General features: G+C 40.4%; 1 protein-coding gene across 1 annotated transcript in view; it reads right to left on the bottom strand.

Annotated features, from left to right (window-relative positions):
• The window catches only part of PTPRG (protein tyrosine phosphatase receptor type G), a 385,824-nt gene that overhangs the window by 90,472 nt on the left and 270,383 nt on the right, over nt 1-24,969 (bottom strand). Inside the window, exons 6-8 of the mRNA XM_071756171.1 lie at nt 15,802-15,868; nt 4,424-4,581; nt 344-536 (exon numbers count right to left, since the gene is read on the bottom strand). Of these exons, the coding sequence (XP_071612272.1) occupies nt 344-536; nt 4,424-4,581; nt 15,802-15,868 (418 nt within the window). The remainder of the gene's footprint in view (nt 1-343; nt 537-4,423; nt 4,582-15,801; nt 15,869-24,969) is intronic.

The raw sequence follows: 24,969 nt of genomic DNA, 5'->3' as shown, positions 1-24,969 counted from the left end.
TCAGTGCTAATGGGGCTGAAATTTTACCTCTGACCTTGTCCCTTCATGTTTCCCTTTGTCAGGCACCCCTAAGGCCTTACAGCCAGCCAGCAAATCCAGGGACATCACCAGTCTGAGACTCACGTATTCTGGGGCTTTATTGCCATGGCATCTTGAGACAGAAAATTTCACAGGTAATTGCAAGCACATCCAGGATTAGTTAATCTACTGACACATACCAACAAGTAATGCCTGCGTATACTGTCTTACTTCTTTTAAAGCTCACAGCTATCCTTTGATGACAAAGTAGGCAAAAAAAAAGAGATCCTTTTAGTCAAGTGCAAAATTTCTAAGGGTAATCTACCTTTGGAAGCCTCTGTGCCAAGTGGATTTTCCAAGATGTCTGTCATATCTTGGCTCCAAGCATCCTTCACAGCCGACTTAGACACCTTCCTGTTGTTCAGGCTTTGCTGTGGTCGGAAGTTATTCCTCAGGTACTCCACGGACTTAACATGGTCTTGCTGTTCAGTGGTGAATATGGAGTAGAATGCCTCCAGCTGATGGCAGCCATAATGGCAGAGGAGAGAAAGGACATTAATTAGAAAAACAATGTGGTGAAATCTGGGTAAGGTAAAATGGCAGGAAGCAAAATGCTGATATCAAGAGTGATAAACAGCATGGGAAGTAACGCTGCCCACTGGAATCCCTGCCAACAGGCTTATCTCAGCACAGAGCTTATCCTGCCCAACAAGGAAGAAGGCTTTCTAGCAACCTGTGGACATCTGTCCTGGGCAAGGAAATATTTGCCCTTAGACCCCTTGTCTGGAAGGATTTAATGTGACACAGCCATGCCAAACTCTCCTCACTCCTGGCACTGTTCCGTTCCACAGTATCGCTTCAAAAAGGGCTTCCAGGTCATTCCACCCCAAAAGCCTCCCCCAGCACAGGGCAGCCTTATCTCTGAATACCTTAAGAAGTTTAGCTTCCAGGCTAAGCTTCACAGACAGCTCTTGCAGCACTTGAGCAGGAAGATCACTGAAGTTGTCACCCCTTGACATGATGGGCACCCAAACCCATCCTCTGGCTTGCCCAGTAGCCAGTCAGTAGCAAATGGAGCAGTCAGAGGACTTCCAGCTCCAAGTGCCCTGACATTCCTACCAACCCCTGTTCCCTTTAATACAGAGTGAGAAAAAAGCCCCCATAGAGGAAATGTATTTAGGCTCAGTTAGGATATAGTCCACTGGGAATAATCTTGCTCTGTTGCTCTGTTGGATTTGGATCTGAGCTATTTTTAATAAAGTGTATTGACTAGTAAGAAAGAACTGTAATTGGAAAACTTTTCTGTTATTTTATATCTTAGCATTTCTTAGAAATTTCTAGCAAACTAAGGTGAAAATATTATCAGCTAACGTTTTTCTCACAGCTATCAAGGTTAGTATTGCATTTACAAATAGCCTGTTAGCATTCAGGTCAAGAGCTGGAGTTAGTTATGTCACTGCTGGAAAAACTGAGCAAGACAGAGCAGAGAAGGATTCAGTCCTGATGTTGTTTACATCAACATCAATTACATATATTGATAGCAGGGTTTTTGGGAGTGCAGAATCTGGCCCAAGACTCTAAAAAGGGACTTGAATTGCATTCAAACCTTAATGATAGGTCAATTTGAAAGCTACACCCTTTTCATTAAGTGAATATACTTCTAAAAGCTTTGGAGAAATGTGTGAGTGTCCTGAAACTTGCAACTGGCAAAAATTACCACTGAACCCCCATTTGATATTACTGATAAAAATAATCAAATGAAGTGTAACAGAGAAGTTAAGAAACCTTCACTAAACCAAGAGGCACTCACCACCATCATTTAATTTTGCTTCAAACCAATAATCTAAAGCCCCAAACTCTTTTGCACTTCATTCAATGGAAGCAGTTTTGATGAAGCCAGCAAGTAGGGCTTAAGGTTACTTTATAAAAGCTCAAGAACCTGGGTAGCAACTGCTTCTCTGAAGTCAAGTCTCTAGGCTTATACTTCCATGACATTAATTGAATTTTTAAACTTTCAGAGAGAACTTTTAAAATATTTTCTTCTGCCATGTTACCTTGGGGAAGTATAATTGCATTTTAACAACTGCCAATTCAAATATGATTTTTAACCTTCTCCTTTTAATGTGTTGAAGTATATATAAGTCACTTCAACTTCATTTTTATTATAAAAATATTATCTACCACAAATGAGAAATTAATTTATCTATAGCTGCCAGGGAAAAAAAATAAAAGCTTCAGTCAAGGAGTTGCATTCATGCTTTTCAAGGAGTACAAGAGCTACTGTTCAGAAGAAGAAATGAAAAGCTGCTATAAGACTATTGTAGATACAGAGAAACCTGATCTAAAATTCCGAGTCATGTAATTACAAACCATTAAAGCCTGATGTGCACAGTTTTCTAAGGGCTGGATATACAGACAGCAATTAAAAATACTGAAACTGTTATAAGCACAATGAGGTACTCTGAGATATGCATTATGAGAGATAATGCCATGCTTTGGGTCATTGAATGCACTTAGCTTTACAATGCATCTGCAGGGTGACACGGCTTGTCCTGTTTTGTTGTCTAATTATCAGGAAAGATGATGATGATGGAGCACTGAGAATAAAACAGAGAAGCCTCCACAAATAGACCACTTCAGTACTGCCCTCTTTACAGCAAGGTATTTTGCACAAAAGCAAGGATTTAATTGGAACAGCAACAAAGCTTTAAACAATATCACTTTCCTCCTCTGGGATTACAGACTGCTTCACGGGGTGTGTCATAAAGAAGGTTAAACTATGGCAATGGATTATGGTGCACTGTTTCTGTTAGAGGAACAAATAATAATCATAGCAATAGCAGGGTGGCAGGCTCTTAAAATACATCCATCTAGAGCTGCCAAGGAGAAGAATACTATTACTTATTCCACATGTGTTTTACTATCAATGAAAGTCTGTCTACAGCACAGAATTCCCAGCCCTTCAAGCGCACATGCATGCATAAAGCAGCACAACGCCAAATTTTAAAGGCTTAACTTGGCACAGTTACTACTGTACAGCATAGGAGAGAAGCTTTGCCAAGATAAAGTACCTTTATACCATTATAATGATGGCCATAATTGGTACTTACCAGTTTATTTGCATTTGTTAAAAAAGAGAAAGGAAAAAGGAAGTCGTGACCCACCTGATGCACATGTATAAAACTGAGCGTGGGCCAGGCCTTGCAGCCACCAAATAATAAACAGTAAACTTATTGATGCAGTGAAAAGCTACAAGGGACTGCAAGGATCCTGCAGGCAAGGACAGAATTCAAAATGATCTCAACAATCAGAGAAATAGCCTGAAAAAAACAAAGTGTCCAATTCAACAGAGACCATGTGCAGAGAGTCCCTCAGGCTCAGCACTGCTAGAGAGTGTTTGGGAGAAAGCTTCCAGCAAAGGGTTCCTGGTGACCTGGAACTGAACATGGCCAACAACCTCATGTTTCTGGGAAAAAATCCTGCTGTGTCCCTTGGCTTCAGGAGGGCCCCAGTTGAAGCTCTCTGATTGGTTTTGAACATAGTGCTTCAAAAAAAGATGAGTCAACTGGAGAAGCAAAGGGATCTAGAAAACACACAAAAAAAGCCTGGAGCAGGGACATGGCGATTGCTTTCCATCCTTTTGAAACCTCTGACAACCACCATCTCTCAGTCAGGATCACCCAGTGAACTATTCACTTGTGCCTTACAGAATTCCTGCTTTTTACGTTTGTTTTCAGTGGTTTACACCAGATGACTAAAAGGAAAGACTAGCTTCAGCAGGATGGCTTTCTAAAGACAACAGTCTTACAATGTCAAAATACACTTAGCTGGTAAACATCTGACTCTTACTTTATCGGGAGCACTCTTTTCCAAACAAATCCCAGACACTGTGTCTATTTGCATTAAAAGCTGCTATGTGCTAATTTTAAAGATTTGTGCACCAGCTCTCTGAGCACATAATGGCAGCTTCGCTATGTTATAAAAACAGTTAAGCATGGGGAATTAATGGAAAGATGTCTTTTCTAACATAATTAGTTCAAATTACTAAATCTGAGCAGAACTGAGATCACTCACTCTACTTTGAAAATAAAGTTTCAATTAAAGAGACTAAAAAGGAACTCCATGTAAATATTTACACCATAGCTTAATTTAATCTTAACAAAAAACAATACCAAATAAATCACTGAAAGGAAACTGGGTTTCATGTTGTACTGTCTTCTGAAGACTGATGGCTTTCGTTCAGAAACAATATTACTTAAGAGAGAAAAAAAAAAAATATCCCAGACACTTCCTTTTTTGTCAACAGAAACATTCTTGTTCTCAAAATTCAAAGAGCGGGTTTTGAAAACACTGTCTTAGAGAAGGCCAAATCGAGAGATGGAGTTCACTAATAAAATAAACACACCTGATGGTAAGAAATGGGAACGGGCTTCCGAAAAACGATCCACTCCACGATCTCGCTACACGGAGGAGTAGTCAGGGACCCTGTGTAGCGGTAGTAACTCCCCAGCGATGTTGGCAGGAGGTCCCTCAGCACAAAGGGATCCAGAAAGGTCTCCTTCTCTGCAGGGAAGATTGACAAGCAGAATTACACTTTTTTTTAACATGTCTTTAAAACAGACATGACATTGATAGGCAGCCTAACAAGGTGTAATGGCAACAACATATTTTATCATTCATATATATATAGATATTTATATATATAATGAAAGAGGAAATCGCCCTATCAGGAAGGCTCTGTAAGAATTGATGTGTTCATTATTAAAAGAGCAGCCAAAATGATAGTCAATCCTATACTGAACACACACTCCTATTTCGAATGTGTGCAGATGGGAAATGCCTTTGTTACCCACTGGGTTGTTAGCATAGAACTAACACCATAGTCAATGGTTTCAGTATTCAGAAAATGGCAGTGAGGGGTCACCATGACCCAGTGGGGACACAACCAGGCCCTTACCAAAGAACATTGGGTAGTGCATCTGTCCCATCTCCTCCAGTGGGGAAAGGGATGCAGGAGTGAGGTCAATCCCTCGTGGGTTGCTGAGACGGAGAAGGCAGAGCCTCATGTTGCTCAGCCAAACTTCTCTGGGAGGTGCCAGGGAGCCAAGGAGCAGGGCTGTAGGGCTGCTGGACACCTCTGAAGCTCAACAGGGTTCTCAAAGCAGCATCCAGAGCCAGTGCTCATTTGGGCTGCCTGCACCTGGCCACACAGGAATTGCTGGGGCTGCTGCTCAATGCAGTCAGCACAGCACCAGAAGGATGTTTAGAGTCAAACCCACTGCCTCTTCTCCACAGCCCAAGAAACTCCTGCCCAGAGCCCAACAGTGTGGAGACAAACTCTTTCCTCTGAGAAGCTCCTTGGGCAGCCTGGAATGCAAACTTCAGCACTGAAAGCATTTAGCTTCAAGTAACACTGACAAGTTGGTAATATTTAACACTGGGAAGAAAAATAAATAAATGAAAGAAGGGAACAGCTGCAGGCAAGACAATCTCCCTGCCATCCCTGAGCATTTATCCTCTGCAATTTATGTTGACTCACAGGCCAGAGCTCTCTCTCAGCCTGTGCAAAGGTGTACACTGCCTCAGGGCATGCTGACACACAAGGCTCTCCCATACATCTCTATTCCTCACTTTCTATATTCTTCATGCCTCAAACGAGTCCACATTTGGTTACCAGGAACACTTCTCTCTCTGTCTCACCAGAGCTGGTAAGCAAGCCAGCTGCCCTGCAGCAGAGCAGAGAAGGAGGTAGGCTGGTGATTGACACACACATCTTCCCAAGTCAGATAGAAAAGAAAAATGGTTAAGTCTGCAGAATGCACATCCACAGCATCCCACAGTCTTGATCAAATCAAGAGTTGCCTGTGCCTCTGAGCAGCAGACTGATAACCAGGGGGATTTTTTTCCTCCAATGCTGTTCCATGGTGCAAATTCATGATGTATTCAGACATTTTCTATTCTTCTGCAAAATAGCAACAGGTATGCAATGTTTCCATAGCCTTTAGCATTCCAAAATATAAGCAATTCTATTGAAGTCAAAGTATTCATTATAACTGAATACTGCAATCTCTTCATTAACAATTTCTTTCCTTCTAATCTTTCCTTCTAATCCAAGCAGATATCAACCAGTCCTGCATCTCCAAATAGGAAACAAATAAATAATAAAACACTTTTTTTCCTCCTCATAGCACACCTGTGGGAAAAAAGTGTGCTTTGGTAATAAATAGTAAAGCATATTATTGGCCAAAGTTCAAAGAGAGACTAAGGAAGAAGCCATCATCACAGTAAAAGGTTGTATTTAATTTGATTTGCTTATTTTCATATATTAAAAATTGGTTAGAAAACCTGCAAATTCAGACACAGGATTTGATTTCCAAATGCAGCACACACAGATCTTCACAGCAGGATGACATGGGTTCTCTATTGAAGAAGCTGCCTCTACATGGCAGCTGAGCACATACTGGAATGCTATGAGTCTGAAAGAGTATTTGAACATGCAAACACCTTCTCTGCATTAACAGCCAATGACTGTAGTTGAAGTAAATGGGAAAAAGAGCTTTCCTCTTGTATTTAAGAAAAAATGTTTCAGTTAAAATTAACAGTTTAACTATTTTTAACTTTTATAACCTTTTATTTAGAATGATGGAATCACTTATGATGCTGGATAAACATTCTGTGAGGAAGTGAGAATATGGAGTATCCCTTTATCAAAGGATGGCAGGAGAATGAAGCTCATTTTGCACTTTCAAGGATTTTTGTGCCATATGCTGACAATATTATATTTTAATAATTAATTGTTCATCAAAGGAAAAGATGAAGAACAGGGATGCTAAATTCAAAGTTATTCAAATTGCAAAAATGAATAATGCATGACTTTTATATTAAATACACACTGTATTAAGTAGTCTACATTTCATCCAACTCTGTCTTTCATTTTTAAACATTTTGAACTACAATATGAATAATCAACCAAGGGAAGCTTATTTAGACAGAGAAATACCTTATTTGAATGCAAACTGGAAGTATCCGACTATGATTAAATTTTGGTTATCAATTAGGGAGGGGTTTTTTTCTAAGCATTTGGAAAGTCAGAGTCAGCTGTGAAAAAGAGTATTTCTTGAGGAAAAAGTAGCTTTGCTAATACAGAGTATAAGTAGGGCAGGGTGTACTTGATCTAATTTTTCATGGCTACAAGCAATGCTGTAAGTTTTCATTAATTAATTCCAAAGATTAAAATTAAAAAATCATATAATTGGATTAAAATGACTACTAAAATAGATGGTAATCAATTGATTATGCCTTAATAACCTAATACTTTTGAAAACAGATCATTCATTTGTATCACTTCCATCTAGATGCATGGTGCAGAGTTTTAGAAACCAGAGTCACACACAGATCTTCTTCATGTGAAGCTTATAAAAAGGGGACTTAGAAATTCAGAAGTCTACCTACCATATCCTTCAAGAGCATATCAAAACAGTAAATGCCATGCAGATATGCTCCTATGAGCCTGAGACATTTTTGAAAACAGGATTTTGAAGTCATGTCACTTCTAAAATTTCAATCTTAAATCTGTTATTGTTTTTGGTAAAAATGTAAGGAGAATAATTTGCAAGCCACAGCATTCAAAGAACATAGAAAAAATATTTTATGTACATACACGTGTATATGTATACAATTTCTACTAAATGGGAAAGAATAACATATATATTGGTTAATAATATGTAACCCTTCTTCACTGTCTTGTATGACCAGCTCCTATTTCCCATTTTCAATGCTTGGGATGGGCAGGAAATGTGCCCTGAAGGCTGGGAAAACACTGAGGAGTGAGAGAAGTTTCTAGGAGGGAGAAAGCAAAGTTGGGAACACCAGGATCTACAAGACAGCATTTGCTGACAGGGAACAGGAAATAACTGGTGGACAAAAGCAATAAACCACACCAAAGAAAACACGTTCCCCTGCAAATACCTGTGAACCACTGCAATCAATGCTGGAAAACCATGAGCCATCTACTTGTCCTTGGACATCAATCAGAGCCCTGCACTGAAGTGGTATCTTCTACTGCTCCTTGTCCTATTCCCATCTCAGCACTGATCACAGATGGGCACCCGAGAGGAAAAATTAACAACCAGGAAATTGAAGGGCCAGAGATTACGACCCTAACAAAGGTCCTAGAATCAGAGAGAATTCCTCTGGGAAAGCAACAACAAATGTGCTGCCACGGGCACCACAGTGCAGAAAAGAAGCAGCATCCAACCCACCCACTGAGTTACCCCACTAATGCTGCAGTCACTGCTGTTGATAGTCAACAAACAGCAATACTTTGTTTATAGCACCAAAGCTCATAAAAAAAGTGTTCACTCTAATATTTCCAAACAAAAAACTAGCAAGTGCGACAGATTAATTGTTGACAATTAAGACAATGAATGTGACATTTAAACTCCTGAGTGTTCCACAGCATAAAAGGACAACATTGTAGTTTAAGTCTTACACTCACAAAAAAAAAAAACCCAAATAACAAACAATTAACAGAGCCAGCTGGTAACATATTGGACCTTCTGATACAATATTCAAGTCTACCTCTTGGTCTTTCTCCCACAACAGCAATGTGGAAATGTCCTGGTTTGGCTGGGACATTTCCCCTCAGTTCTGCATGGGGCCAAGGGACTTTTTTTTACAATCCAGCCCACAGGCAGAGCAATTGCAGGCATGCTTTAAAAATCTGACCTGCTTACACTCTTCATTTGTCAAGGCATCACCACTGGATGTGAGCTAATACAGAACTATTCACAATAGCTTTCCAAGCAGAGGAAAGAAACCAGATCTTTAACCAGTTACCAGTAGTGGTTCTCCACCAGCTGCTGCAATTTCTGATGCCAATAAATACTATGTTGCATGAACCACCAGTTGAACATCTTGAGTTTAAGGACTAACTTGCTAAAAATACATTCTGTAAAACACTGCATAAAGACAGACCTGAATTTTAACCAAATCATTGCAGAATAAGAGGCTTCTTGAGATATGCAGGTAAGCAGCAAACAACTATCTGTGATCAAAACCCCTTTTAAATCTAGCAGGAACTTGGATTAGAGATCACAAGAAAACAACTATATGCCAAGTCCATTTATATCTCATGGAATGCTTTGGGACTTTGATCGTGCTTTTCTGTAAGAAAACAGGAATTTGGCTGCATTGAAAACAGTATCTTAAAATGAGCCTATTTCCAAAATTAACGTATGTGCAATGCCTGATAGGTGGAATGTTACCCAGCTATACTTTGAATAACTGAAATCTGCCATACCAATATGAAGAGCTTTGAAAATCTCCCAAATTTGTTAAACAATGTTACTGCCAATTTCATTTTCATAATGAGCCAAGTACTTTTAAAGCTTCTGCATTCAAACATCTAAAAAACAAACACACAAAAATAACCAAAAGGACACTGTGCCCCACTCCCACTGAGCCAGAACTCCCCAGATAAAGGAAGCTGCACACCAGGGCCAAGGACAAGACTCATAGTCATGATTTTGAAGATGAGATTACAAATATTATATAATTCTTTAACTGAACAGATCAGCAGATGAGTGCTTGTTGTGTAATTCCAGCATGAAGAGCAGTTTCTGACAGTCTCTGTACTTGGGGTAATTTTTGCCATTTATTCTGCAATTATTTTTCTCTCCTTTTTTGTGTGTTTTTTTAAAAAACAGATCCTCTGCTGAACAATGCAAGGAACTGTAAGGACAGAGAAAGCACAGCGTGGCATGAAGGAAGGGAATGAGATAATAACACAGTCCTGCAGGCTAATTTAATCTAAGAAAACCAGAGAGTAGTACAAAAAAAACCCAACAAAAACCAAAAAAACACAAAAACAAACAAAAAAAAAACCAAACAAAAAACCAAGAGGAAAGAAAAAAAAAATTAAAAAAAAATTGAAGATTTCCATATGCCAGGTGCTGGTCTAAGGCTTAATTTTTCTTATTTCCTCTCTTAAAACTGCTTAGGAGGAAAAGGTTTAGCTGGGGAGGAGAGGTCTTAAAATTCTGAACCTTTAATGCTTAAGCACTGCTGATGCACGGCTTGGCAGTGGCTGTTGCCTTTCCAGATGGGGATGAGATGTCTCCAGGTTTTTGATAACCTAACCCGAGGCAAAGGTATGTGTGGAGACAAGGCTGAAGGGACACAGAAACTAAGAATGGACACCAGTGACAGGAGGAAAGAGAATTTCTGACAAGGAGTTCAGAGGAGGAGAGGATCCCTGGAGCAACCAGGAGCCTGTCAGAAGCAGGGCAAAGTGAGGCAGAAGCAGCCAGAGGAGCGTGGGCTGTTCAGGTCTGCACCAGCAGAGCCAGAGCCACACCACAGGTTCTCAGACTTCACCACCCCTCTGCTTTCAGAAGACATCCTGAAAACCCACCAGCAAAGCACCCAGCTCCTTCCCCCTGCAGGTGCTTTGTTTCCATTCAGCATCAACCTTAATTATTGGCATTTAACAACTGCAATCTTCTTCCTGTTAGTTCGAATTAGGTCTTCTGTGCAATATATTCATACTATGTCAACTCTCTGGTCTTTACTCAGCCGTGACCAGCATTGCTTTCAGCAGAGCAGACAGGTGAAGGACCAGAGATTTCCAACACTTCCATCATTCATTCTTTTAAATGATACAAGACCCCTGCAGCTATGCACAGAGCTGCCCTACATAAAGGTGTGAACTTATCACCTCTGCTCTGATCTTCATTTCCCCTTCTCTCCTCCTCCCTTTTGCTCCACAGCAATTGTGTCCTGGCCCCTTTCACATGGCTACTCTGACTGTGAACAGAAGAACAGATCAGAAAACAAAATAAATCCAGATCATCCCCGAGGAAAAAGAAATGCTTTTCCACATTTCCTTCTCGGTTTACCACGTGGTGCTGCCCTCCCTTTGATGGCCTTGCTTGTTCCAAATTGGGCTGCTGCTTTCTTCAAAGTTTTACTTTAAAAGATGAGGTCCCATGGTATCACATCTCACCCTCACCCCTCTCCCCCGCCTTTTTTCTCTACAACCCCTGGATATTTGGTGAAGAAAACAAACAGCTTGTCAGGTGGTGTTATGGTTAAAGTTAAAAACAAAGAAAAAACCTGTCATGCTGCTAATGGTGTTTTCTTGTTATTATGCCTTCTGGTGTGATAGATCCACAGGGTAACTAACACTGTCTGGATTGTTTCCTTTTTAGTGCTGATTTATTTTAACAGGTTATTCACTACCTTTTTGCCTAGCACAACCAGGGAGATGTGCAACATTTATTATTGATCCTTTTTCATTATTAAAGCAATTCTATTTCTGCTGTATTTTGATATGTTCTCCCAAGTAGCCCCAGAAACTTCAGTGGTCACCACCAAGTGGCCTGAACATCTCTTAAGGGAGACGCAAGATCAGACTCTGCTCCTCTGCTGAGCTTAAGTTATGGCATTTTAATACAAACGCTGAAGAAAAAAACCAGATTTTTTTCCAAATGCCCTTTTAAGCAAACAAAGGTTCCTCACTTCCCCTCACCCCACCCCACATTCACAAACAAGCAACAGATGCCATTGACTCACTTTGTACCTAAGCTTTTGATCTGGTTCCACTTTGATTTTCAGTACTCACTTTTGACAAGGAAGGGAATAAGAGCCTCATTTTTTGTGACATTAATAGAGGCTTTTCTACTGTGGTAATTTGTGTGCTGCTAATAATTTTCTGCTGAGCCATGTAGATTCTTGGTGACAGCCATGGAGAACAGGACACAGTGACAAAACATGGTTTCCATCACTCTGAAGGATTTTTCAGGAGCTGGGGGTATTGTGGGCTGCCGCTCCCTTTGACAACCATTTGCCTACATGGTAAAAAAGGACTGTGCAGAGCACCCCTGCCCAGGCTGGGAGAGGGCAAATGATGCCCAGCCTCCAGCACTGGGCTGCACTGGCACTGGGGAAGGAGACTCTTTTCAGTGCCTTTCAGGCAGCTGGTTAAAACAAGAAAAAGGCATCTCTAAGAGGCTTACATACATAACAGTATTAAAAGCACTACTAAAAAGGGCAAGTCAAAGACAGCAGAGGTGGGGAAAAAGCAATGTTCTAGTGCGATAGCTCCATACTGCTGGGTGCTCCTCTGAGATCTTGCTGAAGCATGTGGCAGACAAAAGCTTTAGTAGCCATTTTAATGCAAATCAACTGCATAAGACATAACCTGATATTTCACGCTCCCCTATTCCCACAAGGGCACAATCATTCTCTCTAAGGCCACAGAAGCCTCCTCAGTCCTTCCACAAGAGCAATTCCATCCTGCCCTGTGCTCCTCAGCATCACGAGGAAGGACAAGGAACAGAGAGGGGCTCAGGGCAGGGCTCCCAGCCAAGCACATCAACAGCAAAATAGAGGCAGAGAAGTCTTATTTGCAGCACCTTGACTGGCCCCCATGTGGTGTAATTTATGACTTTACCTAACGATCCAACTGCAACTAAGAACATGCATCGTCCCACCAGCAGCACCAGCATCACTGGAGACCTTCCTCATCACCTTTTGTGTTGAGAAGAGCATTTGAAGAGGAGCTAAAAAAGACCCCCCAGCGGTCAGAGCTGAAAGACTGGCAAATCAGCATCACAAAATTCCTATCAGGCCTGCCCGTGGCTCCATCTCTTCCCCAGAGCTGGCTGCAGGCTCCTGGCTGTCAGTCCCCACAGGCTCCGTGGCAGCCGCACGCTCTGCGGTGGGGGAAGCAGGAGTGAGAATAGCAGGCACCTCGCTGGCGGGGGGTGTGACGAATCCTTGGCTGAGCGTAAAACTTAAAGCAATTTTCAAGTCAGCAACAGGCATCTGACAGCTCTGAAAAGAGCCTCTTTGGTGTTCCTCTGCCTTGACAATGCTCTGCGAAGTGGGGGGGGTGCAGGAACTAGGGAGTGCTGAGGTGATGGAAATGCAGCGCTGGGGAGGAAGATGCGAACTCAAAACTGTTATCATTGATCCAAGCATTGTCAGGTGGTTTGGTAGATCACTGGTTTTCCTTCCAGCTAAAAAACTTCGTATGGTTGCTCATGTAAAATTAAGCTTAATGTGGCATTAAGATTCTACAAAATTATGCCTAGAGATGAGGAAGCAAAGTGAACTCCAAGTAGCGACTGAGCCTGTATTGATTTTTATGTGTTCATTTCTCTGTCATTGTTACTAAGCTGGTGACACTGTGAAGGGCACAATTATTTATGTTCCATCAAATTAGTAAGTAATTCAAATCCCTGACGAAATCTCAAGTAAAAATTGCTTTCACTTCCACAGAAAGTCCTTCTGACATTTAAATTGTTCCCTTACCCCTGGAAGGGCACAGTAAGAATACAAGAACTTCACAGAAAAAATGTAAGGAAAATTAAAAACCAGCTCACCACACATCAGTGCCACCCCAACATCTAGCTGAAGGTCGTTGGACACGTCACCATTATGGGGAGAGGCTAACATGGTTGCTCTGTACAGTCCAGTGCAGAGTGGGGTCCCCATATAGGACCAGGCCTTCTATTAACACCAAGGCAAATGAAGAAATGAGGACGGTGATGAGTGTCTCTGTGGGTCGTAATTTTCTCTTTGAAAACTGAGTGATTGTAAGGGAAGAGTGACCAGCACAACAAAGCAAAGATGAGGGGCTGGTGATCTCTCCAACTGCTCTATCCAAAACAAGAAAGTGTCTGCCACTGTAATGCAGCCAGAAAGTCTGGGCTGCCTTAGGGTCCCAGCCCAATGCAGCCAAATGGAGGGCAGGAAAAAGTTCTTCAGATAAATTCACAAAAATATGCTCATTTAAGGTGTAAGCAAACTACATCAATAAAAAAAATGAGCGTGTCTGGAATAAAAGCTCACATCTTTACTTTTATTCTATAAAATAACATTACAAGAGAGATACAATATGAGAATTTTTCACTGAAGCATTCTATCAATATTTAAGTTAAAGAGAACAATTTCTTTGAACAACTACTTTGAAAGAGGAAATTCCCTTACTCTAACCACCAAAAGATCCTTAGAAAATATCTTTAATCAGGGCCTTTGAAACAGGAAGGAAAGCAAGATTTTCCTCTTTTTCTTCCTTAATGTTTTGAAAAGGAAACAAGCTATTGAAATATATCAAGCGATTTCCTTTACTTGAAACACCAGCAGCCTTCTGTGCATTGTGAGCATAACAAAAATAAATGCCTTTTATCCACCCAGATTTTGCTGCAGGTAGGCAGCACCAAGACAGACTAACCATTATGTGGTCAGGGAATCACAGCCTGGGGACTGTGTCTCATCCGACCCAAACAATTATTTTTGGGTATGGAATAATACTCTTAGGAGACACGGGTGTGGTTATTCACCAGCAGTGATTTCAGCTGCAGCAGTGAGGAACAACAGAGGGAGCAGATAAGAAACAATGAGATGGCTAAAACACTGCTGTGCTTGCAGGGGGCAAAGTCTTGAAATAGAAGGCAGGCAGAAAAGAAAGCTAAAAAGAGATCTTAGTCCAGTTAAATGGCAGCTTGACTGGGGCGTCAAATTAGCTACACAGCCACAGAAAAATCATTGCAGCCCAACTCGTCCTCACTTTATTTTTGCCAGTCTGTTTTGTTACCCAATGGGATTTAGACAGTAATGTCTATTTTTGTGGAAAACAATACAGTTTTTTTGCTCACTGTATCATTTTTATTTTGCAGCAGAGAACAGCAATTCATAAATAGCAAAATCTATGGAAAACTCTCTAAACGAAGGACTTCATGGTATGCTATCATTTGACCCCTGTTTTTCACTTACTTTGGATTTAATGGTATTCCCAGTTGCAATGCTAGATGATTCTGGAATTAGAGCATTAATTCAAAACACTGCAAAACACTATTTGTTTTAATCTAACACTGTCAACTAGTTTTAAGTTCTCAGCTAAGAGAAAAAAAAATGTTTGTTAAGCTGTACAGCACTAGCTAATGTCTAAAGACAACCCTCAGAAAAGGTGCAAAGATGTTTTATCACAGCACTATCGATGGGACAGAGATTTATTATAGTACCAAGCACCATTCCAGCAGATGCCTTTTGAATTACAATGAGATTATTAAAACTTTACAAATCATTATATTAAAACCTGACAGGAGTACTTTGAGAACTGGAGCATCTTGATGTCATTGCTAATGATGCATCACCCATGATAAGGTTTCAGGAAAATTCCGAAGTAAAAATTGGTTATAAAAGTATAAAACATATTAATATTTATTTCAGTACCTGCTGTAAGTTCAAGGATAATAGGTTTATGTGCATCAGAACAGCTGAATGATCGTATTTATGTCAGCATTAGAAAGATGTTCATCTGCTGCAAAGTTTAATTAATTTTCATAGATAGTTAATTTTCTGTTTCATTATCAGCTCCCTAAATTTGAAAGACAAATAATTTATAAACAAATAGAAACTTCAGCGAGGAGTATTTTTAGAGCAAAGAGAAGATAAATAGCAGGAATGAAGCATCAACACTGCCTTCGAAGTACTAATATGAATGATACATTGTAGTAGGTTTTGATTGATAACTTATGCATTCTAGAGCACTGACTGAACAGAAACAAATTGTTTACTGTTAACCCCACACCGTTTTCAGGTAACAAATTACTCTGATCTTTACCAATCAAATAATGGCTGTAATGCCCTTAAACATCAGTGAAAGAGGAATGTGAAGGCTCACTGAGTCCTTCTAGGGGTGACCTGATCCTTTCAGGACAATATTCCAGCCCTTCTCCCCTCCCCAGGAAGAAAAAAGTTTAAGCAGCAACTTACCATGATGTACAACACCTTTCAACCCATGGATAATGGGATCCAGTGCTGGATTGTCCCTCTGAGTGACCTACATGCAAAGGATACAAGGATTGGTTAAATCTATTCTGGCATCAGGCAGAACAGTCTCAGTTTAATCTTCTAAAGAGAGAAAAAAAAAAAGATGTTATCTAACAAGCTGCTTAGTTCTCACATTTACAATGGCTCTCCACCAAATGCCAAAGATACACGGTGTAATAAAATAAAGTAAGGAAGGTTAAATCAAAAGAAAGTGTCCTCTGAAGTCATTAAACCATTAGCCATATTATCACCCTAGCAAAGCCCAAAAGCAGAGAGCTGATTTTTCTCCCTGTAATTCTACTTTCATAGAAGAAAACCATGGTAATGAACAGAAATTAGATCAGATCAGTCCATCCCTTACTGATATGGGAGTAAATCTGGTGCTGCCACTTAAACTCAGTGAAGATGGGTCCCTTTCAGCTGTAATAGAGTTGGGCCTTGGCATCTCTTTGCTATTCATATTTTTACACTTATTTAATTTAGTGTCACACGGGGAAAGGAAAAAAAGCTTTGTGAGAGGATGTAGAAGAAACCTCTGATTTTTGACAGTGCCAATTGCTTGGACTGCCAGACCAAAAACTGGTATCCTGCAGTATTTTTTCTATCATGCATTAATCACCCTCCACAATGGTGAGACCCGGTGCCAGAGAGAGGAGGGGAAGGCAGCAGGAAGGATTAACCCAGCTGAGCTCCACACTTCCAAATTAAACCCATCACTTCAGTCACTTGCAACACACCCAAGGAATTTACAGCCAATAATGCATTTTTTTTTTTTTAACCTTTTGCCTCTTCAAAGGTATTGAAGGAATAACTTACAATTTCTGTGAACACATTCCACTATTTAAGATACTTGCCAATTTGCTTTTGGGAAATAAATACTGGCATGTACTTCACTCACACAATATGTTTTTCCTTGCCAGCAGACAGTATCAGAAGACTGATCAGTGTTGATCATTTTTAGACAGACTGCTCCCAAAGGGCAAACACAATGAATGCAGAAAAGCTCCTCTGAACTTTGCTGCTTGACCATGATCTCAGTGTCAGGAGGAAAACCAGAATTTAATCACTTTATGTCTGTCTATTAACATGTGAGGAAAGGAATGGAGACAAAAGAAGAAATCCCTGAGAACCTTCACACAGTCATGTGAAGCTCAGAGCCAGGTTGGAGAGCACTCAGGAAAAGGACATTACTGACCATAGCACATCCAAAAAATACATTATTGTAAAAACATTCCCAGATTTTAATGGCTGGACAAGAAACCTGGAATCCACAGCCCAATTTCCACAAGCACATCTCTTCTTGTCCTCCCTCCCCATGGCTAATTCAGAATCTTAGAACCTCATCATCTTCTTAGCCAGCCCCACTGAAAAAAACCCCACAACATCCTACCCTTCTTATTCTGCTTATTTGGCCTTTGTGCTATTCTGCTGTGTTCAGGATACATTTTCATGCTCCTGTCCAGAGCCAAATCGTTTGTTTTGGTTTGGTGTTTTAAATGGAAACTGAAGATCTTTTCTCATCACAGATCTCCAGAACTTGCAACACTCAGGTAGGTCAAGATACCCAATAAAGTTATGAGTTAGCAACAGCAGCTTTGAAATATATACAGCTTAGATGTTACTGGCAATAACATTATTAGCCTTGAAGGCTGTAAATTCTTTGAAGCATGAACTTTTATATGCCCAAAGGGGTGCTCTGTACACTTTGGATTTTGTATAAATAATAATCACAGTACACTGAACCCAATGACCCACTTTGTAGGTTCTGTCTGGCTTGTGGCAAATCAACAGCAAGCACTGAAAATGTAGAGCTGTTGCGAGACACATTCTGCATCTCTACCATTTATTTAGGTTTCTCCAAGCTATGGCACTAAAAAGAAAATAATTTTAAAAACTACCAGCAATCTAGTACAAAACTGTAAGAAAAACTTGCATTGGACTTGAGCAATGTTTCATTTATTGCTGCCTAACCTGAAGTTGTAAAGAGCTCTTTTTTGTTTGCCTTTTTAATTTTATTTTCTGGTGACACCTGCAATCTGTTTGAAGAAAGGAAATAGATGGCAAGAATCCTACAGGTTAAAACTCTTCCTGTTGGGATTTTCTGTCAAAGTAGATCAATTGTTAACCTCAGCCTTAGCATCACCCCTTTATTCTGCCGATGTGAGATGTTTATTTGGATCCAGCTACCCAGTTTTTTTGATAGCATCTTCTGCAAATGGGCCATATTCTTCAATACCTTAAAACCAACAGTTACGCTTTTTCTTTAGGGGCTGGAGAGCAAATGCTCCACGCATGTGTAACTTTGTTTTCTCTGAGGGTATGGGAAGTGAGATCTCACGTTTCTTTAAAAATCACATGCAAACAAGTACCATTTGTGGAGATGTCAATTCCAACCTGCACAGGATAGAGGCTTATTTTCCTTTCAGATGCTTCTCCCCTTTTTTCTTTATTCTCACAAACTCTTCTCCCACACCTCACTATAACTATTTCAGGATCTTGGCAAGACCATTAGAAAAGTGCCCAAAAGTTTTCTCATTTTGTGGAACAGTTCAGAACAAAACTTTTCTTACATCTTTTTTTTCTTCAAGTTCTTGGAAAAAAACCTCAACAGCCCTCTCTCCTGCATTTTGCACTTATCTGTATCCTTTTCCTGCCTGTGTTCATAGACAAAAGGAGGTTTCTGAACCTAAAATGTCAAGTTCTATCCCCACTGCTGCACACCTCTAGTTTAAGTGGCCTGAAGCTACCATGCTGGTTGAGATCAGAGGTTCACCCATACAAGAATCCTCTCTCTAAGAACAACTGATACTTTAAAGAAAGGAGGGAAAAAAAACCCAAAACAAACAAAAAAACCCAGAAGGAAGAAACAGGACAAAAGTCTCTAGAATAAGAAGTGTCCTTCTGACCTCCTTTATGATTCCATGTCACAAAGCTTGATCTTAAATCCTTCTACAAACTGGTTTTATCTTTCTGTTATATAATCTGTACTACAGCACTGGTTTTTTTACTCTTATGAATACATCCTGAAGGAAAGCAGCAATGAATTCTTCAGACTACCTTCACATGCCACATGTCTCATGATGCCTTGGCTGCAGAGCTGGAGAAAGACCACACATCTGTAACTGTGTCTCAGCACTTACTCTTCATCCAACACATGCCTGACAAAGCTGAGCAAAGCTTTTTTTTTTTTTTCCTATGAGAGAAGAACAGTGAGTTTACCCCTCCTCCTTCGGGAGGATAATCACAAATGAAAATTTCCCAGGGACAGGAATTTCACATAAAAACACAAACCTGCTATGCTGCTGGTCATGGATGCTCAGCACAGCAAGTATTAATGGGACAGATGGAAAACCATCCTGAAATTGCTCTAACATACCCACAGTACTACTGATACAAATCATGTTTCCTGAACAAGATGTTTTTTTGCTCGACTAACACTCTACAGGTCTGCAGTAACCAGGATAAATAATGCTTGTGTGCAACATTTATAACTGAAAAATGCCTGTAATCCTCTTCAGCAGAAATAAATAGGTAACTATCATGCTAAGCACAAGGGTAAAATAAACACTGAGATATCATTAAGCAGTTTCCTGTGCTAACAGAGCTTTCACCATAGGGTAAATATGGGATGAACATGACATGAAGAAGCAAAATCTCTTTGTTTATCATACCCTTTGAGTGACTTTGATACCTGGTGCACATGCCATTCCGAGTGGAATGAATGGCTTGACATTAATGCAATGAATAAAACAAGCATTTGCAATGTAGGAACAGGTATCACACAAGTGACCCCATTTGGTAGTCATAAAGCAGAGATGTTCTTCAAGGGAAGTCATGGTGGAAATCATTACCTTAGACAGGTCCCACATCTAATACAGGGACTGAGAAATGATTCATTCCTCAGTGAAAAACAAGGTTGATCAGTCATGAACTCTATTGACAACAGCGTTAACATCTTTCAGCAGAACAACCTCTTGCCCCTTGCTTGAAAGCACTGTTCCTACAGCCTTACCCTCGGAGCTGACAGGGTAGGAGGCAGGCCAGGGAGCTAAGCACCTTCTAAGGATAATATTATTAATACTGCAAAGAGGAAAGTTCCAGTGAAGGAGCAAAGATGATGAGAGGATAGACACCACCACACAGATCACACTAGCACAGGCACTAAGGCACAGCATGTAAAAATAGATTTTATTGGGCAAGGTACTACTCTACAGAAAGCCCCTGTGTTACAGCAGTACTAAGCTCAGCATGTCCTAGTCAGTTAAAAAACCCCAACCAGTTCTTGTTCTCAATCATTCATTGTACACTAACTACCTGAAGCTCTGTGTTCATCTGATTATTTTATAGGAAAAATCCAGAACCTCCTCATACCTCCAATTTTACAAAAAGCAGCAGAGTTGTAAAACATTAAAATTTATACCACATGCTATATATTTTAAACCATGTGCTCAAGTCATACAGGTAAAACATGACCTGTCTTTCTGCTGGTAACAGTTCTATAAAGGAGAAAAAAAAAGTCTCAGGTATAAACAGGGGAACCCCCAAATAAACACTGAGGCAGTTAGAAAGGCCACACAGCAAAACCTCTGTGATTCCTGCCCCCCTTTTCCCTTTGCTCTGGGCAGCCTCTCTGAAAGCCAGGTTATCCTCCCACCAGCCAGCAAGGGCTGGGGGAAGCACCACAAAGCTGGCTAATGATCCCTGGCACCAGTCACCTTGTGAGAAGTAGGTGAATATTAATAGCTTGAACAGCTCAGGAGTAAGGAATAGACATTGCTTTTAAATAAATGTTTAAATAGAACTGTTATATCGGAGAAAAGGGTGTGGGGAAAAAGAACAGGAGAAAAAACACCTATTTGTAGTGATCCAAAGTACAAATTTCTCTCTCATTTTACCTTAAAAAACTATCTGGCATTTAGACTTATTAAACTGTCATAAATTTGCAGCAACTGCTTTCAAGCTCATTAAATGGGCTCACAGGCTGTATTGCAAAGCATCTCAAAATGAAGGAGAATGCCATAGTCGGCTGTATTGAAAGGCAAAATGACATGAATTTTGTGCAAGTCAGAGGAAAATGAATGGCAACAATTTTGTGACACAGTACCTGAGCCTTTCGCCTCCGAATAGTGATATAATTTACTTTTCTCTCCCACTGCAACATTTGGCCCTTGACTTGGAAACTAAATCTTCAATCTATCAAGCCTTACCCATCTGCTAAGTAAAATGGCCAAGACAATCTGCATGCCTTGAATTTGATATAGCCAGCTGCTCCCAGAGTGCCATGGCATTAACATCCAGAGACCATCCTCTTGTGCTGCAAAGGACAGTGTCTGCCAAGGATGAATGACTGCATACTTAACCGTGGCAGCTGAAGCCAGTGACAATGGCTGACACAGAGAGATGCCAATGTGTCAAATTCTACTTTCAATTACAGCAGTGAAAGTCAGGGGTAATATTACCCCAACCGCCTGCCTTCAGCTCCTGTTCAGCCTGCAGTTAAGAGCTGCAGCTCGCCAGCCAAAATACTCAAACACTCTGTACAAACCACTAAGAAGAAAAGGGAAACTATCATGAACCAACTAGGCCGCAGAGATTGGATTGCCCTATGGGGTTTCAGGACAATCAACACGGTTAAAAAAATGCATTTGCTTATGAGGTCCATAGTGTTGGATAAATGCCAGGCCTCAATCGCTATGGGAAAGGACCTGATTTCCACTGTTTTAGAACATAAATGAGAAGAACCCCATTAATGCAAACATTATGCTGCCATACAATACGTATTTTAACATCAGAGCAACAGCATTTCAAAGCATCCAAGATAATCACAGTCAAAACACCCATACTTTCCTCAGCAAAGGGAAAGTACTTGGCATATTGCTTGCAAAACCCTTCACATTCATATCTTTGGGGCCAAATTATTTCATAGCAGCTTACAACTTGGGTAGGTCCTATTCCTAACCCTTCTGAACCATGATGCTTTAAATCCTGCAGTGGTCTGCAGCAGAGAAAAAGGATACACATCCTGGCTTTGTGCTATGCACCCTTTTGCTCTGCACAAAGTCTATTGTCTCACCTCTTCTCTCCCTTTTGAAGTCCACATTGTAAAAGCTGGTTGTGGATAAATATCACATTTCTTAAACATTTCTGAATAAAAGGAAGTGAAAGGTTTCAGCCATGTTTGTGATGTGGATGAACAGATATGAAAAGTTTACATGTGCTTTCCTTTGAAATGCAGGAGGATATATTTATTTGTACCTTTTCAGGAGAATTGATGGGTGAGAAAGGATACTGGTCAACACTACAGCACAGTGAGCTACCTACAAAGGCAAGAAAATGCCTACAGAGCTCCCAGCATGATAAGCTAGATTTGATATTTAAGTTTTTCACCTTCACAAGCACTAAATGATCCAAGAATGATATATTCCTGCTCCTCCACAGATGATATTTTCTTCCATCTCCCCCATATATGCTATAATTGCACATCTCCCTTACGAGTCGGTGCAAAAGGACAAACCTGGCCAAAAGCCTGCAGCCTGCCAAGAGGTGAGCTAGGAGACAGAAAGCACTTGCCATGTAATGAATGGACTGCACAAAGTAAGTATCCTACAGAATAAATCTGTAAGGGAAAACACAAAACGGAAACAGACCCCTTAATGCTTCAAGTTGCTGCTCATGTGTAAAATCAGAGAGAATAAGAGGTGCCCAGGCAAGATGTGACACTGAACCTTATGCTGGTACATGCACTATTTCACACAGATACTGCTGTGACCTTTTGATTTTTTAAAAACGTGCATTAGAGCCGAGTTCGTCTTTGCCTGAGGCAACTGGTTTCAGGTTCAGTGATTTGAAGGCAAATTCTGTTGAGTTAAATCTGGGGTTTGGCCTTCAGGTGTTAATAATCCTGCTAAGAATGAAAGTATTCTTACTGAAGACACAGAGGGGCACAGGCTGTCGGAGGGGATGTTCCAAGATGTCTCACTCACTATGTTGTTTGAAAAGAGGGGGGGAAAAAAGCTAATGAGTCTTCCAATGATTATTTTAAATAGAGTAATGGGTATGCATTGATCCTTCTAGCTAATTCAACTTTGAATAATACATCATTCTGACTGAAAGCTTGCTAGTGATGTATTAACTTCATATTTCATCACAGCTTTAGAGGGTATCTACAGTGAGATATTAACTAGCAGTGCCAAAGAGGAAGGAGCAATTTTTAAGTCCAAAGTGGTTTTAAAAGCTATTGAACTGACTTTGGGGTCAGGAGTTCTGGCTGCCCCTCATCTTTGGTTGCGTGCAATGCAGCTGCTTGCAACCACAGCTCCTCTCAGCCTTAGCTCCCCTCCTTCCCTGCTTCATACAGGCTGCCTCTGGACCTGAGTCAGTGACAGGCATCCTGGGACAAACCAGGTTATAGATCAGCAACTTCCACTTTTGTTATTTCCACTAAAGATGCTCAAAACCACAAGAAGCACAAATTGTCAATATTAAACAAAAGTTTGGCTGAAATATCAGTGTCATAAATAGAGCAAAGAGGCAGCACATGCTACTCCAGAAGAATGTATGACAGAATGGGCACGAGCACATTGCAGGGATGCACACTAATATCAGACTGTCTCAAAAATAGCAAGAGCATGAAACTCAAAAGTAGAGTTAAGTACTGCTTTATAACTCAGCTCAGAGCACGTTGTGTTTGTGCACACTGTTTCTTTGTTAGTGGACAGAACCATTGATCAGGTATTGTACTGATGCTGACAGCTGACTGATCAGCTGAGGAAGACTCTGCAGCCTCCCCCCTGCAGCATTATCTCCATTCACTATCACAAGATTTGCAACCAGCAAGATGATAAGAAACAGCCAACAATGTAGCTTTCTTTCTTTTTGTAAGCCATGCTCTGCCCAAACTTTGACTCACTCCACTGATAGGCAGGCATTAATTTCCCTTAAGTATTCCTGCACTTTGAAAGCACGATGCAGCTAATTTACTGCAAGTGAATAGCACATTCAATTAACAAATTATTGGAAGATCTTAATAAGCATATATCTGAGGAAAAACAAAAGCTATCTGCAGCCCAAAAGCACAATCTGATTAGCAGCAATAAAATATCTGAGATACAAAGCTCTGTAAAGGACAAAATGTAATTGCAAAGCAGAGGAGAGACAGCTTCTGTGGCAGATTCTCAAAGCTGGGAAAGCTTGATTGATAGACTGTACCATCTGCAGCTGCACAAAAAAAAAAAAAAAGAAGAAAAAAAAGCTAGAGTAGCTGCAAGTTTATTTAAAGCAATTTTGGTGCACTGAGCCTACTTGTTCTCCTTTGAGAAAATAATATGATTTCCTCATAGAGCATGTAGTCTACTTATTTAAGCAGCAGTGAGCAAGATCTCTCAATCCTACCAGTAGTTCAGCTGGAAAAATGGCACACCAGGGGGTAACATTTTATCAGGATGGAGGCTATTTTATAGAAACTGCCATCAGTTATGAAGTGTTCTCACCATCTGAGTTAAAAAAAAAAAAAAAAAAAAAAAAAAAAAAGAGTTGGGTCTCTTGTCTCTTTTAGAGTTTCAAAAATCTGCCCAACTTACAGGAGTGTTTACCATTCTGACCTAAGTAGGGAGGAAAATGAAATGGTGAAATGAAAAAAATGAGTACTACAGCCAGATCATCCCACAGCACCCACTCTTTGATATACAGCTTCACACATCTTGAGAGGCTAAGCTCAAAACTGTGAAACCAAGAATGAAAGTTAGCTTTTATTTTCTTCTGTTCCTAGTTTGAATTTGGTACAAGTGTGTGCAACTGAGAAAAGAAATGTCTTCAGGTTTTTTTTTAAAAGAATATAAAACAATTAAATCTGGTAGCTAAACGAGAAAAGAGAAATTGCTGAGCAAAACACAAAAGGTGGAAGGGAACAGTCCAGAAGGGAGTCAGGACACACAGCAGTTTGCAAGTGTTTCCAATCTAATTGCTCCAGCTAAGCTTGCCCAGGAAGCAGCACAGATTTCCAGCCAACACAAAGCCACAACAATCACCCCTTTAAAATGAAGAGGAGTCATCTCAGCTTCCCAACGTCTTTCATTCATTCTACATTAAAAGTCCTCATTTTTTTTCCCCTCC

Source organism: Heliangelus exortis, chromosome 12 (genome assembly GCF_036169615.1).
Source record: "Heliangelus exortis chromosome 12, bHelExo1.hap1, whole genome shotgun sequence".
Taxonomy (NCBI): Eukaryota; Metazoa; Chordata; class Aves; order Apodiformes; family Trochilidae; genus Heliangelus; species Heliangelus exortis.
Note: the sequence above shows the minus strand (reverse complement) of the source record. Positions and strands in the feature narration are given on the sequence as shown.